Consider the following 16,833-nt stretch of genomic DNA (forward strand, 5'->3'; position numbering starts at 1 on the left):
CGACCAACATTTCCTCCTATTTAACTAGACTGTAGCAACCCCCCGAACGAGTTGATTCTTGAGATGATTTTACCCTTCTAACTTCACAATCTAAAGAGTATTTTTTTTAAAAAAAAAAAAATTAAAAAAACAAAAATATCTTTTTATTACACACGGATTATATCTAAAAGAGTTTTCCTGAACTTAATACATCACCCCGCCACCTTCCTCGAGGGATGCATGAAAACCCGCAATCATCACGCGTTGGCGTCAATGAGTCAACTCCTCTTCTCAATCATGAACAGTCCCATGCAAACTACACCAGCGATCATAGCAACAACGCCCTAGAGACGGGTGATTCATCCACAGCATACACTTCCGATGATGAGGAGCCTGTGATCACCCTCTCGAGAGTCACTTCCATAAACCAGGGGCTGGAAATCGAACCAAATCTCGAAAGGATCCCTTCAGCAGGGGCAGCCACCAAGAGAGCGGCAGTAGATCCCGAAGGCAGGTCTCCGAGTGAAGCCACCGGCTATGCCTCTCGATTTATCAACGTCTCCCCGACGAGATTCTGGCTAATCTTCGGCGGGGTCCAAATGGGATACATTATTGGTTTCTTTGACTCGACTTTGATGGCGTCAAGTCACCCCGTCATCACATCCCATTTCCATGCCTCGAATTCTGCATCGTGGCTGTCAACAGCCTTCCTTCTGACCTCAACCGCTTTCCTTCCTTTGTTCGGTCGCGTATCCGACACTTTTGGCAGGAAGCCGGTCTATCTTTTCGCCATCGCCGTCTTCTTCCTGACTACTGCCTGGTGTGGTATGGCCCAGAGTATCGGGAGCTTTATAGCGGCTCGAGCCTTCTGCGGACTGGGAGCCGGGGGTGTCTTCTCCATGGGCATGATTCTGTCGAGCGATTTGGTTCGCATCGAATATCGCGGGGTGTACCAGTCCTACATCAATCTGTGTCTGGGTGTGGGAGGCTGCCTGGGATTGGCATTTGGCGGGTTTCTCTGTGATACCGTAGGATGGAGAGGTGCGTTCTTCGTGCAGCTGCCCTTCATTTTCATCTATTTCCTCGTGGCAGCCTGGACCACCCCCGCCGATTTGGGCCTGAAGAGGGCAAAGACGGAACGGATGACTTTCCTGCAGCTACTCAAAAATATTGACCTGGTGGGCTCGTTCATCTTGGTTGTCAGCGTGACCGCGTTGATTATGGGTCTGAATTTGGGCGGTAATGTGCTCAGCTGGTCTCATCCCCTGGTCATTTCGTCTTTGGTTTCATCTCTCATCTTAGCTGTGATCTTCGTGCGATATGAGCGGCACGTGGAGCGGGCCGTGATGCCGATATCGTTCCTGTCGAAGCAGCCCTGCGCCAACCTCATTTTTGGCAACTTCTTTGGATCCATTGCCGTCAACACCATGATTTTCAATGCTCCGTTGTATTTCCAGGCAGTCAAGCTCGCTAGTCCAACTGACTCGGGTCTCAGACTGGTAGCGTCGACCCTCGCCGTGACGGTTTCGAGCGTCTCGACTGGTTTCATCATCACATGGACCAAACGACTGAAGCCAACCGTGATCCTTGGTGACGTTTGTCTCATGCTAGGAGGTCTCGCAGCATCCACCCTTGGTATGGGCACCCCCGATGTAGTTGCCATGTTGTGTGTTTCGCTCGCAAGCTTTGGACAGGGGTTCTCTTTTCCTTCCTTGATGGTCTCCGTTCTCGCCACCAGTGACCCGGATGAACAGGCCGTGGCTACCACGACCTTGGGACTGTGGAGAAACCTGGGCTCGGTGATGGGTGTGGCGACAAGCAGTTGGATATTCCAGAACACCCTCGTATACCAGCTTGAAGAAATGGTTACAGGGCCGGAAAAGGAAAGTATCATCCTTCTTGTCCGCAAATCAGTCCAGGCTATCGTGAAATTGGACCCAGTCCACCAAGAACAGGGTAAGCTTATCTTTCCTCATACACTCTCATTAATTTTCATGAGCTAATCTGGTATAGTTATGGGTGCATATGCGGCAGCGCTCCGTCTGACCTTCTTCTCCGCAGCTGTGTTCGGGGCCCTCATGCTCCTGATGCACTTCTGCGTTCAACTGCCCCGACTGGGCAGTAAGGCTTAAATAGCATCTACGCTGATCAGTCTAGTAAGTTCTATTATACTGAGTAATTTCCTTCGTTGCATTGCATTGCTGGGTTTTAGAAAATTGGCATAGGAATAGAATTAATCAAAAGTTCATGGCTTAACAATGCTAAAATGTATGATTATCATCAATAATACACTGCCCACATCCAATACAACCAAATATCAACGCAATTAGAGCTTCGCCAACACTCCATCGGATTTGAGCACCGACAGGTGACTCTTTCTGATCTCCTTCACTGACCGACACCTAGTCAAAATTAGCATAATCCTCCCCGTCACAACCTAGAAAGGAATAAAACTCACCCAGCCAACGCCATGGTAATCCGGAATTCCTGCAACAAGATTTTAATACCCAATTCGACACCTTCTTGCCCATTCCACTAGTAAGTCAAGACAAGTCAGCCCTTGAATCTTCCAAAGTTCGAATTCTCAAAGATAGAACGAGGTAACCATACCGCAAGCCCCCAGATAGGGATCCGTCCCACAAAGCAATGCGACGCTCCAAGTGCCAGAGCTTTGAAGATATCCGAGCCTCGCCGAATCCCACCATCAATCGCGAGCGGGATCCGTCCTTGCGCCACCGGGGCACATTCTCTCAGCGCATCCAAGGTGGCAGGGACTCCATCGAGCTGGCGACCCCCGTGGTTGGAGATGATGACGCCGTCGACGCCGTATTGGATTGCCAGCTCAACGTCTTCGGGTGTGTATACTGTGTGTGATGTGAGCTATATAGTTAATTTTGTACTTGTCAAGCACACTATACATACCTCCTTTCAACCAGATTTGGAGCTTGGTGTGTTTCCGGAGCCAGGGGATGGTGGTTTCCCAGTCGAGGCTTGGATCTTTTTGTAGGTCAGTCGGTAACATGTCCATACACTACCCTGCTAGGGATAATTCATAGACTCACCATAGTCAGTTCGATTCGACGTATCCAATCCATGGCTGAGGATATTCGGCCATGACATATCCTCAGGGAGGGTGTAATTGTTGCGGTACTCGTTCAACCGCTTTCCGAGCAAGGGCACGTCAACCGAGAGAAACAGGGCCTTGTATCCCGCCTCTGTATTCCAACATAAGCATTCATCACTTGACAGATGGGACCAGGACTCAACAACGCACTCTCAGCACGCTCCAACAGCTGAAGTGTGAGCGAGCGATCCTTCAACACACACATCTGCATCGCGTAGGGGTTCCCACAGCCCTGCGCGGCCACGTCTTCGAGCGAGTAGTTCGAATACGACGACAGCCCCATGCATACATTGTATTTTGCGGCTGCGCGCGACGCTGCTACTTCTCCGTCCGGGTGGGCGAGTTTCTGGGATGCCGCGGGACTGAAGCCCAGGGGGAAGGCGACCTTGGATCATTCTTGTTAGGCTGGAGTTTGGGGGTTGTTTGTGTTCCATGGGACGTACTTTCGTGCCGAAGATCTCTGTGGATGTGTCAATCTGGTCGACGTTGATGAGGATCCGGGGGCGGATTTTGTAGCGGTCGAAGGCGGCTTCGTTCTCGCGGAGTCTGTTCGTTGGATTATGGTGTGGTTAGTGATGTCGGGGTTCATTTGGTTTAAGCTTAGTATGCAGCAATTGACGTACGTGATCAGGTCCATGGCTCCTTCATTGTAGTAATCTGTGCCGATCTATGAGTTTGTGTCATGGTTAGAATGGCACAGGTCAAACGCACCTCGGACCATCCGCGGGAGCTTTTTGCTTCCTTGGGCTTTTAGGTCTGCGATGCAGGAAATGTCCTTGTGTAATGTCTCTCCGCGGTGTGCCATTTTGCCACTTTCAATGTTGATCTTCAGATGGCAAGGGGGGAAAGAATAAAAATCCGGGGTATATCAGAATTAAATCTACAACTGACGGGAGCTTTCGAAAATGAAATATATAGTTCGCGGAGCTGTTCCATTCTTGCGGTCAGACCACGGCCCTAAAAGCGAACACTCTCGAGCAAACTTTCCTAGACACACCACCTCGGGGTAAAACAGATCGTATACGAATCAGGAGTCCCCCAATTCAGTCCTGATTAGAAGTGAATTGACAGCACGTCCTGGGATCCTGAATGTAGCAATCACTGTCCTATTTCGGAACAGTGGGGCAGATGGATCTCCAAATCGTTATCGCGCCGATCGCTTTCCGCGGAATCGCTTGCCCGTTTGGTTTATTGCGGTATTTGATGAGATGATGAGGGGATCGAGGAGGGGTGTGCCCCTCTTTGCTTCCTTAATTTCACATTGTGTATTCAATTTAGATAGCTTACAGCTTGTTTCGTCTTTCCACTTCACAGCATTGGACTGTTGAGTATAGCATCATGACTCGGATCTTCCTGTATGCTACCCGTCGCCGCAACTAAGCTACATGGATGTGAAAGATATAGCGGCGTTTGACTAACTGGACTTTAGAACTGGCGCATCAGGCTACATCGGCGGGGATGTCCTGTACGCCCTGCACGAAAAGCACCCTGACTACGAAATTGCGGTCCTTGTTCGAGATGCCGACAAGGGCGCGAAGATCGCCCAGGCTTACCCTAAAGTCCGTGTCGTGCAGGGAGAGCTCGACTCGGCTGCAGTTGAAGAAGAGGCGCAGATTGCAGATGTGGTAGTTAGTAAGTTTTGCTACCACTACTTCGAACTTCTAGTTGCTGATCAGTATGGCATCTTGTAGATGCGGCCAGCGCGCAGAACAATAAAGGCGCGGAGGCCGTCTTCCGAGGATTGGCTAGTCCGAAGCGTACGAAGCCTGGTTAGTCAACTATAACAAAAACGTAGACATCAGAGTTGGACTTGTAATTCTGACCAAGCTATACTTCAGGCTACTGGATCCAAGTATCCGGTGCTACTCTCCTCTCCGCACCTGAGATCGAAAAGGGTGTTTACGGAGAGCCCTCCGACAAAGTCTACAGCGACATCGACGATGAGCAAGAAATCAAGGCTCTGATCCACAAGTACGCAGCCAAGCGTCTCATCGACCATTTCATCCTCAATCTGCCCGAAACCCCACAGTCACCAAAGACCGCCGTCGTCTATCCTCCCATCATCTACGGTCACGGCAGGGGACCCATCAAACAGCGCAGTGTGCAGATCCCGGAACTCGCGCGTATTACCCTCCAGAACAAAACCGGATACCAAGTTGGACGGGGTTTTAGTACGTGGAGCAATATACACGTCACTGATATCAGTCAGATATTCGTCACGTTAGTCGAGAAGGCTGTTTCCGGGGAGGAGGGTCCCTTCTGGAATGAGAATGGAATTTACTTTGCGGAGAATGGAGCCATTGTAAGTTCCACTGTCTTCCTTCTACTAAGTGGGTTTCTAACTGGGGGTCTAGAACTTTGGAGAGATTGGCCGTCTGGTGGCTGAAGAGGCTGCTAAGCTAGGACTGAGCTCGGCGTCGGTGAAGGAGATCAGTGACTCCGAGGCGAATGCCCTGTCTGGCCATGGTGGTGTTCTTTGGGGAACCAATGCACAGGAGCGTGCTCAGCGCGCTCGCAGGGTGCTGGGATGGATTCCTACTGGGAAGTCCTTGCAGGATGAGATTGCTGATGCAGTTCGTGTTGAGGCGGTTAGTCTCGGTCTTTTGTCTGCGTAGATGACTTTCTTCCACGGCCTTTTCAGCATCAAGGCTGTTGTATATATGTGACATGAAACTCAGGATAATGTGCACTGTTGATTTATTTTTCAACTCCAGGATTAGAGGTCCCACAATTGCGTGAATCTTTCAAATTCCGTATTATTATGAACAGGTCAGTTGCCCACTTTACACCTGGGATATACATTGCGCTATGTGAGCCACTAATGAATAAGTGCAATATTCCCTTCATTTAGTACCTTATACTTACACCTATATATCCAAAATTATCTGTCTTGAATGTATATTTATGCTCTATATCTCTGTACCAGCTGAGGTAACAGCTGCAAGTCTTGTAGTTCAGTATTGGAACCCTCCAGTGCATGTACTGTATGGATTACAATATCTCTTGTTGTCCTGACCTGCTTTCCAGTCGGAGCCTACACTGAAGTGGAGTTCTTGTTCGCCTCAGCTCAAGATAATTGGCAACTTAGTATTAACATCATGGTCGTGCTGCTTGTTTTGGAGGACCAAACCGGGAATCGCCTGGTTTGCAGTATTGGAAGCACCCAAGTCCTATCAACGAGTATATGATTCCTGGTCATTCTGGCTACCTGAGTATCTTTATTACTACCATCTGTTTTCCCGTGTTTGCATTCAGCCTCGCCCCAGAACCTCCTATCCTCACCGGCAATCAACCAACCACAGGAAACGGTACTTCTACAGACTCGTACTTTTGTACATTCTCGGAGCTTCTGCCATCAGTGTGATTAGCCCCGAGTGATGATCCCAAGCTACTCGGAGGTGGGTCTGGCGCGTGAGCCTTCCATGATCTATTGCGGCCCGAAATGCAGGTACAGTGGGCTTGACGCAGTTATACTGCTCTCATTATTACCTGCTGACAATTCTTACCTCTACATGCCAACACATCCTCTCTATTCGACGGTCTTGATAGGCAGTGCAGCCCGCTTTCTGATGAAATGAACTAAATCTGGCGTTCCCTACAATGCTGTCGTGTACAGCACAGCCATCTGTCTTCTCTCCAATCTCAATGTATCCTCTATAGAAGCGACTGTGTTTAATTGGTTCGTCAACTTGATCAATACTGGAGCCTATAAACGCTGGATCTGTGTTTATATTGTCTATCTGCGGTTTAAAAAGGCAACTAATGATCAGGGAGTGATTGACATGCCCAATCGATCCAATTTCAGCCCTATATGCCTTACATCTCTGGTGGTACTTTCAGCCTATGGCTTCTTGTAAATGGCAACAAGAATTTCACTCATGGCCACTGAAATACGTTCAATTTTGTGACGAGTTACATCGGCACTCCTACCCCCTGATCTTGTACTCGAGTCGTTCCTTGGGTACACTCCGCATTTGATATCAATTTAATGTCAGGTCTGGCGGAGATTACTGAGAGGAGTCTCCTGTGGAAACCAAGTCCCTCTTAGAATGGTACCAGTCATCCTCTCAATTCAACTCCTTTTAGTTATATCTCTTCCATGGATCTTGGTGGATTTATAGTTTGTCCCAAACATTGCATGGTTTAATTGGCCAACATGAAGGAGTTAGGGCAATCCACAAGTGGCTTAGTGGAAAGTCTTCACTGGCTTGCTGGAGTGCGGGGAAACACAAAAGGAAAGCGATTCCGAACAGTTATCAACGCAGTCAGTCTCGAGGGCGTGGCTACTGACGGTTCTCTCGAACTATATTGATTCTCTACATATTACCTACTAGTATACTGGTTTGAATATTACCTCACTGAAAAAAACTTCAATGCCGCCTTCGAGAAAGAGCAAATCGCGCCGGACCCATACGCTGGGAGGCTGCCAGACCTGCCGCCGTCGCCATGTGAAGTGCGACCAGATGCGCCCAACCTGCCTGACATGTCGTGCATTCGGCGTTTCTTGTGAAGGCTATTCCACGGAGATCCGATGGATGTCCGGCAAGCACCAGTCACAACAGCAACGGCAATCGAGTTCCGAAAGTCGAGGTGCAGACAAAGCTGCTAGTGGCGGCCATGGCACGAGACGCCATCTCTATACAGGTGAAATTAGATACCCCGCATTCATATCCTATTATGCTCGTGTGCTGATTTGCCTGTTCAGAAAAATCGAGGGCTTCCATGAGCACGGCGTTGGCCGCGGACCTTGCTTCCGGTACCGTGGATGCGTTACTCACTGAGGTCGATACCAAATCCAAAGAAGTAGAAGGTTCATCCACTGGAGATGTCGCGGTTGGGCCTTTTGGGGTTCTTAAGTTCGACGTTTGTACCGACACGAACAATAAACCTTACAATGCTCAGTCGGAGAAGACAAGCCCGGCCCCGGCTATCAACAGGCTGCCTTATGATGAAGCATTGGAGCTTGATCCCTTGCTGTCTTCCGTAACTGATCCCCTCCTTGGGGCGGACGAGTTCCTTCACTGGGCCGATCTATTTGGCCTTGGGTTTGATCTGACCTCTGGGATATTATCCGATGACTTCAACCATGGTGAACTCACTCATGGTCTATATTCCTCCATTTATCGGAGTGGATTAGACGATATGTCTCATCAGCCACATGATCAAGACCTAGCAGCATTTGAAAGAGACGAAGGGCAACGAGGAATGAGGCCACTGACACCACAACAGACACCCATTGAGCTGGTCTCCCCCACGAGCGATATACTGACGGATGCGCCTTTCCTACTAAAGCACTTCCAGGATAATGTAATTGGGCAGATGATGACATTGCCTGTCGGGCAAAAGTCCCCATGGAAGATACTAAATATTCCAACCGCCGTACTGACGCTTGGAGATCTTACATACCTGGGGGGTCACAACCTCAATCACGCTAGGCTGGCCAACTTTTACTCTCTTCTTGCGTGCTCCGCACATCATCTGAGCCTTAATGCCACTATTGAGTCACCGCACTCGGCCGAGCACTGGAAGCAAGTAACGCATTATTCGTACCATAAGGCGAAGGACCATATACAGCAATCGCTGAAGATCGAGGTGAACGGGCCGAAGAAGGCCAAGTACAAGGACCAGCTAATGGCTATATCCGGGATGGCAGCCTTTGCAGTTAGACTCTCCCTTTGGCCCCTGGCCACTTTGACACCTGGCTGACTATGTACTTTCAGATTCTTTCGGGACATCAAAAGGACGCACGTTGCTATATGATAGATGCCGAGCGCCTCATGCGTCTCCGTGGTTTATCCAAACGTGAGATCTCCCGGAAAGCGCGTGTGTTGCATCACATTTACACGTGGATGCGCATCGTAGGAGAAAGCACCTATGTCCTTCACGATTACAATCCATCCGCTTCGTTTATCGAGGCACTGAACCACTGCTTCCAGCCCCACGAAGATATTCTGGAGCAAGATAACAGCCGCCGAAGCGGACTGGACGCACGATTGGATGACTTTCTGCTCCTGCAGCCCCGCCAGTCAGACAGCGATCTGGATATCGACGCTCCCAAAGAGCGCGAAGTAGCCCTTCACGACATCCACTTGGAAGACTCGCGCCGATGGGCAGACACGCTTTACAGCGAGATCTACGGTATACCGGAGACATGGCTTAGCTTAGTATCACAAACAACCCGGTTAGCCAATGTCATGGACACTCTAGTGGCCTCTGGAGGGACCAAGAGATTCATGAACTCGGACGCGTGGGAGGCATTACAACGACGAGCCACCCGTCTGGAGAACATGATCTGCTCTTTTAATTCAGATAGAAGTAAGGGAAGCAATACCGACTCGGCAGGAGGGCCTGCCCGGCCACATACTCACATGCTCCGGGCATTAAATACGGCCCTTGTAATCTTTTTCTACCGTCGCATCCGCAACGTTCACCCGTCAATTCTTCAATCGCACGTCGATGAAGTCATAGCGGCTCTGAAAGATTTCGACACGGCGCTAGCCCAACATGAAGTGCCTGGTCCAGGCACGGCGTGGCCGGCGTTCATGGCGGGATGTGAAGCCACGGCACCATCTAAGCGCGATGCTCTCCTGCGCTGGGTCGAAAAGGGAGGAGCGCAATGCGGCTTTGCATCTTTTTCCGTCGCGAAGGATGTGATGACCGCCGTGTGGAAAGAACAAGACGGATATTTCCGCTTTAATCGCGCTGGAGGCCCGCTCCCTACGTGGATGGACATACTGAGACAGAAAAAGCTTTGGCCGATGCTTTCATAAGGAAAAAAGAAGACCATGCATTTTATCATTTCATGTCATACATATTCACAGATAGAAAGCTGAAGCACAAAACGCCGGGATGTCACGTCTCACATGAGTCAATAATGCTGATATATTCCTCCCAATAACCACCCCTTAAACAGTCTTCACACCCGCCGACTGCATGTACGACGCCAACTCAGCCTTGTGCTGGTCCGCCAACAGGGCAAAGGGCTTCCGCAGACCACCAGTGGGCTGACCAGTCAGCTCAACGCCAGTCTTCACCGCAGCAGCATAGTTATGCGACTCGAGGAACTTGCAGACAGGGAAAGCCTTGGCCCAAAGCTCCCGACCACGCTTCAAATCACCCTGCACAGCAATAGCCTCCCACAGCTGCACCGCCAACTCCGGGATAATGTTCGCGGCACCCCACACACAGCCCGGCGCTCCAGCCGCCAGACCATAGAATGTAAGGGTATCCCAGCCGTTGAACGCGGTGATCTTATCCGACAAGCCGAAGACCAGCTCTGTGTACGCCGGCGCATTCCCGGAGGTATCCTTGAGGTACTTGACGCCGACCTTCGACAGATCTGCGATCTGCTGCGGCGTCAAGGTCAGCCCGCTCGCGGACGGGATGTTGTAGTACATGATCGGCAGCTTCGACTCGGTGTGGATCTCGCTCATCATCTCCGTGAGCTGTTCGTAATTGACCGGGTCGTAGAAAGGCGGCACGACCATCACTGCTGCCGCGCCGACCTCCCCGGCGTGCTTGGCCAGCTCGACTGCCTCCTGCGTCGAGGTGGCGCCTGTGCCGGCGACCACGGGCACGCGGCCCGCGGCGTACTTGACGCACAGCTCGGTGAGTTGCTTGCGCTCGGCGAGGGACAGCACTGTGAATTCGCCTGTGCTGCCGCCGGGGACGAGGCCGTGCACGCCGGCTTGGAGGAGTCGCTCGATGTGGGACTTCAGACGGGCTTCGTCGATCTTGCTGCCGTCGTCTGTGAAGGGGGTGATCAGGGCGACCATGACGCCCGTGAGTTCTTGGTTGCTCATATTTTTGGTTAGGTGGTTGGGATATGTTTCTTAGAATGTAGTGTGGGTATGAATATATTGAATTGGCTATACGTTATGTTTCTGGTTGGTGGCATGGTTTATTATATCTACGAGTGTGCCGGAAAAGCCTTCCTTGGGTGGTTGTGGTTGTTGGATATGATTCTGAAGTAAGTTGTCATTCCGACGGCTGGATCTATGGATCCGGGGTATAGTCTCCCTGTGCATGATGATCCACATGAAGATTAATAATTCAATACATAATACTTATCAATAAGGGTCGAAGTTGAAACTCGGAATGAGTATCGGTTTCGGAACGACCTGCCTGTTTCGGGCAGCAGACTATGCAACCCTAAAGTCTCGCGATGAACTCCGATAAGGCTGGACTCAGAATGCGCTAAATTGCAACCCCCTCAAATCACTTGCGTGCATACGGTATGTGTACCCGAGCGAACCCCACGGAGGGGCAATTTCGGGGTCGATTCAGTGGACATTTGGCTGTTGGTTTGAAAGCTGTGGTTAGTGGGGTTAGCTCTGCTTTGCTTGTCTTTTTCGTGTAGATAAAGCTCATGGCCTCTAGGCGTGCATAGCTGGACGGTTCTCTGATATTCTTCTTCAACTTTTGCTTTGTTTTTCTTTTCATACTGCTGACTTTATTATACCCGACTCTGTTACTTTGGGTTTTTTCATTTCTTGAACGAGTCATACATACCCCCGCCATGTCGGATCTCGATCTCTTCCTCGATATCACAGCGCCAAATGGTCGCCGGTATAAACAGCCCACGGGATTGTTTATCGACAATGAATTTGTGAAGTCTACACCTGGGCAGACGATCGCTTCTATTGATCCTGCGTATGCTATTTACCAGACCTTATCAATTATCTTTGAAAAACTAACGCCCATGCCAGAACCACCCGTGAAATCGCCTCTGTCTACGCGGCCGGTGCCGAGGACGTCGACAAGGCAGTCAATGCCGCCAAAGCGGCCTTGAAGCATGATTCATGGAAGCTCCTCCCCGCCACAGACCGAGGAATGTTAATGGGCCGGTTGGCCGACTTGATCGAGCAGAATAAGGAGCTTTTCGCTACGATTGACGCGTGGGATAACGGTGAGCGGAATCTTTGTCTAGTTCCCAATTGTATGTGTGTGTGTGTACTGATTGATGACCCAGGAAAACCATACCATGTTGCCCTGAGCGAGGACCTGGTGGAAGCTATTACCACCTTCCGGTACTACAGTGGCTGGGCCGATAAGACGTTCGGTCAGACGATCAACACAACCCCCCAGAAGTTCGCCTACACAATCAGACAGCCCATCGGTGTGGTGGGCCAGATCATCCCGTGGAACTACCCGCTGTCCATGGCCGCCTGGAAGCTGGGTCCTGCCCTGGCTTGTGGCAATACGGTTGTGATTAAGGCTGCGGAGCAGACGCCCTTGAGCATCCTGGTTCTGGGATCCTTGATCAAGGAAGCGGGCTTCCCGAAGGGTGTTGTTAATATCATCAATGGATACGGTCGGGAGGCCGGTGCCGCGTTGGTGCAGCACCCCTTGGTCGATAAGGTGGCGTTCACCGGCTCCACTGCTACCGCGCGCGAGATTATGAAGATGGCTGCGGGCAGCCTGAAGAATATTACTCTGGAGACGGGAGGAAAGTCGCCCCTGATTGTGTTCAACGATACCGATATGGAGCAGGCCGTGAAATGGTCCCATTTCGGTATCATGTCCAACCAGGGCCAGATTTGCACTGCTACGTCGCGGATCTTGGTCCAGAAGGACATTTACGATGCCTTTGTTGAGCAGTTCAAGAGCGAGATTCAGACCACATCTAAGATCGGAGACCAGTGGGATGAGAGCACCTTCCAAGGGCCCCAGGTGACCCGCGCTCAATACGATAGGGTGCTCGAGTACATTCAAGTGGGCATCTCGGAGGGCGCGACGGTGGCTTCCGGAGGAGGCCCTCACCCACCCAACAGCAACGGCGAGTCGGGATACTATGTTCGCCCGACTGTTTTCACGAATGTTACGGACTCGATGCGGATCTATCGGGAGGAGATCTTTGGGCCCGTAGTTGTCATTGTGCCATTTGAGACGGAGGAAGAAGCCATCCGGCGTGCAAATGATACCACTTATGGCCTTGGTGCGGCGGTCTTCACCAAGGACCTTGAGCGTGCCCACCGGGTTGCTGCTGAGATTGAGTCTGGTATGGTCTGGATCAACAGCAGCCAGGACTGCGATCCTCGGGTACCGTTCGGAGGAGTGAAGCAGAGTGGAATCGGGCGCGAATTAGGTGAAGCTGGACTTGAGGCGTACAGCCAAGTGAAGGCTGTACATGTTAATATGGGAACCAAACTGTAGAAAGCCACGAGAATGAAATACATGTATTGGATATCGAGCAGACAAATGAACAATCACGTTGTCGGCCTTACAGAGGTGATTTGATAAAGTCCGGTGAAGGATGCGCTAGTCCCGTTCTGGTCTAGAGGGATGTTGGTTATCTCCCCGCAAATCTTCGGGGTCGTTCAGTTTCACACACACTCTCTCTCATCAACCAATCGCTCTGTGGGTTCGGTGCATATTGATTGGCCTTGGTAAGGGTATGGACTGCTGCCGCTTTTTTCCGCGCTGCGTTTTGAAAATGGGGTACAACCTGTAGCTCGCTACGGGGCTCATCATTGACTGGACTAGACTGACAAGAACCTGTTTCCCTCCAGGTGCCGAAGAATATCCGTCGCTTTTTCATGGCCCGATTAATACAAGAAGATCTTCTTTTTTACCTTTCCCCGCTCGATTGTAGTACTTGCTTCCATTATCAATCGTCGCCGCCATCCGTAACTCCGACAGAAACGACAGTCAGTATCTCTACGCAAGCGGGAATCTTACAGGTAGTCACAATGCGCTGGGGGCCTGGTCGTTGCGGCTGATCGTGAGGCTTTACGTAACAATATTGGGCGCTGGATATAAAGTGGCTCAAGAAGCGTCTGGGGTGTTACATCGAGCGTTGATATGGCTTCGGTTTCTACTATCAAGGGCAATGCCTTGCTGTCGCCCGATTTGGATGTCTCTATAGAGGTGGCAGCGACCGACCAAACCGCAGATACGCCTGGCCTGGAAGTAGACATTCCAACCCCGGACAAGCTAGCCACAGATGACAATGCTCGAGAAAGCCCATTTGGTGAAGGAGTCCTAACCCCGAACAGCACCACAATGAGCGTCGCACGGACACCAGGCAGCGATACCGGCCGACGAAAGGACACCGCACGGAAGCCCAGGCGTGTCCGAACCGGCTGCCTCACTTGCCGAGAGCGCCATTTGAAGTGTGACGAGGCTTTGCATCAGTGCCAGAATTGCCGGAAATCAGGCCGGATATGCAGACGTGGAGTTCGTCTCAATTTCATCGATACCCAAACGGTAGCGCCTCCTCACTATATTCCACGCCCTCCGGGATCCCGGGTGACGTTCCGTGACGAGTCTAGACATATAGCTTCTGAGTATGTTGGGGGATTTGAGAGATATCCCCCGCCAGTAGCGGACCCTCCTTCGAAGGCGGGCAATCTCACGAGCCCTCTTCCGTCTGCGTATAATCCGCATGCCGCTCCCTCGTTTGGAGCGGGTCCGGGGGCTCAACCGGCCAGTATAAATGCTACGTTTGGTAGCCATCCTCATCCCCCATATCAGCCTCTTCTAGATCAAAGCGCTTCGTATGCGCCTTTCAACTCGGCTGGAAAGGGGGATGTAAAGTCCAATAACTACGCATGTCTTCAGGACCCCGACGATGTCTTCCTGATGCAAGTCTTTGTAGAAGAAGTTGGTCAATGGATGGACTCGATGAACGATGTAAAACATGTGAGTTTCACGGTCCTTGAAAACATTATGTCGTTCCTGACATGATCAGTTTACGCATATCTTGCCGTTCCATGCGCTAGGAGAACCGATGCTCTTGAGGGCGTTCATGGCATGTGGCGCCCGTCATGTATACCTTAAGAATCCTTCCTACGGAGAAGAAAAAGCCTCATATTTCCATGATGCGGCTTCTAGGGATCTCCTTAGCGCGCTACATGACCCAGACCGAGACTCTGCCTTATGTGCGACAACAGCTGTCGTCCTCAATGTCTATGAGCTAATGTGTTCAAAATCTTTCCCATCAATCCATGGGATGAACCACATCGCTGGTGCACGAGCCCTCATTAAGGAGTGTCACTGGGACGCGAGGACTCAAGGTCTCGGGGGGGCCTGTTTCTGGCTGAATGTTAGTATGGAACTGCTCAGTTGTTTGCATTTCAATTGGGCGTTGGCTTGGGATCCCGACACATGGGGTGTAAATATGGACTTCGAACAAGCCCACCCCAGTGTTGCAGGCAATGAGGAACTGTGGACCCACCGCATGGTCTATATTTGTGCCAAAGTCGTCAATCTTCGGTCGTCCATGTCTCAACTCCAGCCCTTGGATCGTTCAACCAACGACATGGAGATCAATCATCGCTGTCAGGAATGGACTATATACAATGACTGGTGTGATAAATGGGCGAAGGCCGTGCCTCGCTCCATGATGCCTCTTGCGTTTCTGCCGTCGTGGCAGACCAACTCGAAATCCGCGTTTCCAAAGATATGGTGGGTACATTGTGAGCCTTGACAATCAACTACCCTAGCTAACTGTCGTCAGGCTTATCAAACGAGCTTCAATTATAGCTCGGCTGTTCTACCATACGACTCGAATTCTCCTCACAAAAACGCATCCCTTTGAAAACGAGTTCAGCCCTGAGATGCAAAGCGTGCAGCAAAGCCATGCGCATGACATATGCGGGATTGTTGCAAATGTGAAAGACAAGTAAGCAGTGTATGTTCTAGATACGTCGTTGTTGGTTCTAACAGTTGCAATCAGAGGAGTCGCTAGCCTGTCCATTCGTTTTTTGGCCGTGGCTGCCGAATGTCTCGCTGCCAAGGAGGCTCAGGAAGAGGTCTTCGGGATCATTGACGATATCACCAAAGAGACCGGATGGAGGTCTGAACAAGTCAAAGAGGGGCTTCAACAAGCATGGGGCTGGAATCCAGCCCAGCAACATCAACCAGTTCCGGCAGATCCAAATGCACTGCCTTTGCTTAGCGACCACACCTTCGACATCGACCCTGCTTCGACTCTCCTTAAGATGCCGCCGGGGGTTGTCAACCCTATCATGGCGTTTGCGGATTTCTCCATGGATAATCACCCGTATCAAGATCATTACGTTGCGCCGCATCAAATCAGTGATTACCAATGTGGGAGCTTATAGATGTTATTTGTAACGGTATGACGGCGTTCTGTGGGACTTGTTCATCATTTGTGCGATACCCTTTGCCGGCGTTATTCTTATGATACCTTTCATGATGTTGCTTTTCTCTTTCGCTATTGGGTTAGACATCTGGTCCATATAATGTGGTATTAGTGGTACAGGTTATAGAGAAAGCCTTTCGGTTTTTGGGTTATATAAAATGCAACTGTTTAAAGCAATAACTACGAAAAAAAACTCTCCGGATAATATTTCGTGCTTGCATTATTCCCTCTCACGATCGATGATGAGTAAATATTTATCTACTGCGTATCCAGTGCCAAGACTTTTGCCAGCCATATCCACATATCCTTCCATCATCTTCAACTACTTTCATCAAACCGAACATAAAAGGACATATAAACACTACAGGAGACATACCCAAGAATCCACCCATAATAGTTGATACATAATCTGATCCCAACCGCAAGTAACCAATGAGCGCCCCCACCCAGCTGCAACCACCAGCAAGTCCAACTTACATTCTCCGCGGCCATGCTCCCCAATCCACGCCCTGCACATTTTCCACCAAACCTGCGGCTCGTCTCCGGCGATGCCGACGGCTGGGTAATCGTCTGGGACCTAGTGTTCAAGCGCCCCGTCGCCGTCTGGAAGCGCACGAAGGCG

General features: G+C 50.6%; 7 protein-coding genes across 7 annotated transcripts; 5 read left to right on the forward strand and 2 right to left on the reverse strand.

Annotated features, from left to right (window-relative positions):
• Window positions 1-215: 215 nt before the first annotated feature.
• ANOM_007990 (putative MFS multidrug transporter) lies at window positions 216-2,126 on the forward strand (the record flags this gene model as incomplete). Its single annotated transcript, XM_015553246.1, has 2 exons — window positions 216-1,935; window positions 1,993-2,126. The coding sequence occupies 2 exons, from the start codon at window positions 216-218 to the stop codon at window positions 2,109-2,111; spliced, it is 1,839 nt and encodes a 612-aa protein (XP_015404058.1). The 3' UTR covers window positions 2,112-2,126.
• Window positions 2,127-2,305: 179 nt separating this feature from the next.
• ANOM_007991 (alpha-hydroxy acid oxidase) lies at window positions 2,306-3,908 on the reverse strand (the record flags this gene model as incomplete). Its single annotated transcript, XM_015553247.1, has 9 exons — window positions 2,306-2,381; window positions 2,438-2,514; window positions 2,590-2,843; window positions 2,902-2,976; window positions 3,042-3,194; window positions 3,254-3,488; window positions 3,547-3,649; window positions 3,727-3,760; window positions 3,815-3,908. 9 exons carry the CDS (start codon window positions 3,906-3,908, stop codon window positions 2,306-2,308), a joined length of 1,101 nt encoding a protein of 366 aa, XP_015404059.1.
• A 533-nt stretch (window positions 3,909-4,441) lies between these two features.
• On the forward strand, window positions 4,442-5,718 carry ANOM_007992 (uncharacterized protein; the record flags this gene model as incomplete). The annotated part of the gene is made up of 5 exons (XM_015553248.1): window positions 4,442-4,458; window positions 4,533-4,735; window positions 4,795-4,872; window positions 4,942-5,405; window positions 5,458-5,718. 5 exons carry the CDS (start codon window positions 4,442-4,444, stop codon window positions 5,716-5,718), a joined length of 1,023 nt encoding a protein of 340 aa, XP_015404060.1.
• A 1,758-nt stretch (window positions 5,719-7,476) lies between these two features.
• On the forward strand, window positions 7,477-9,873 carry ANOM_007993 (Zn(II)2Cys6 transcription factor; the record flags this gene model as incomplete). Its single annotated transcript, XM_015553249.1, has 3 exons — window positions 7,477-7,747; window positions 7,809-8,764; window positions 8,824-9,873. The coding sequence occupies 3 exons, from the start codon at window positions 7,477-7,479 to the stop codon at window positions 9,871-9,873; spliced, it is 2,277 nt and encodes a 758-aa protein (XP_015404061.1).
• Window positions 9,874-10,008: 135 nt separating this feature from the next.
• Window positions 10,009-10,905, reverse strand: ANOM_007994 (dihydrodipicolinate synthase family protein; the record flags this gene model as incomplete). The annotated part of the gene is made up of 1 exon (XM_015553250.1): window positions 10,009-10,905. The coding sequence occupies one exon, from the start codon at window positions 10,903-10,905 to the stop codon at window positions 10,009-10,011; it is 897 nt and encodes a 298-aa protein (XP_015404055.1).
• Window positions 10,906-11,621: 716 nt separating this feature from the next.
• ANOM_007995 (aldehyde dehydrogenase ALDH) lies at window positions 11,622-13,258 on the forward strand (the record flags this gene model as incomplete). The annotated part of the gene is made up of 3 exons (XM_015553251.1): window positions 11,622-11,755; window positions 11,812-12,011; window positions 12,075-13,258. 3 exons carry the CDS (start codon window positions 11,622-11,624, stop codon window positions 13,256-13,258), a joined length of 1,518 nt encoding a protein of 505 aa, XP_015404056.1.
• A 648-nt stretch (window positions 13,259-13,906) lies between these two features.
• On the forward strand, window positions 13,907-16,170 carry ANOM_007996 (C6 zinc finger domain protein; the record flags this gene model as incomplete). The annotated part of the gene is made up of 4 exons (XM_015553252.1): window positions 13,907-14,746; window positions 14,796-15,511; window positions 15,564-15,728; window positions 15,783-16,170. The coding sequence occupies 4 exons, from the start codon at window positions 13,907-13,909 to the stop codon at window positions 16,168-16,170; spliced, it is 2,109 nt and encodes a 702-aa protein (XP_015404057.1).
• Between the last annotated feature and the right edge of the window lie 663 nt (window positions 16,171-16,833).

Source organism: Aspergillus nomiae (assembly GCF_001204775.2).
Source record: "Aspergillus nomiae NRRL 13137 chromosome Unknown contig00289, whole genome shotgun sequence".
NCBI classification, from domain to species: domain Eukaryota; kingdom Fungi; phylum Ascomycota; class Eurotiomycetes; order Eurotiales; family Aspergillaceae; genus Aspergillus; species Aspergillus nomiae.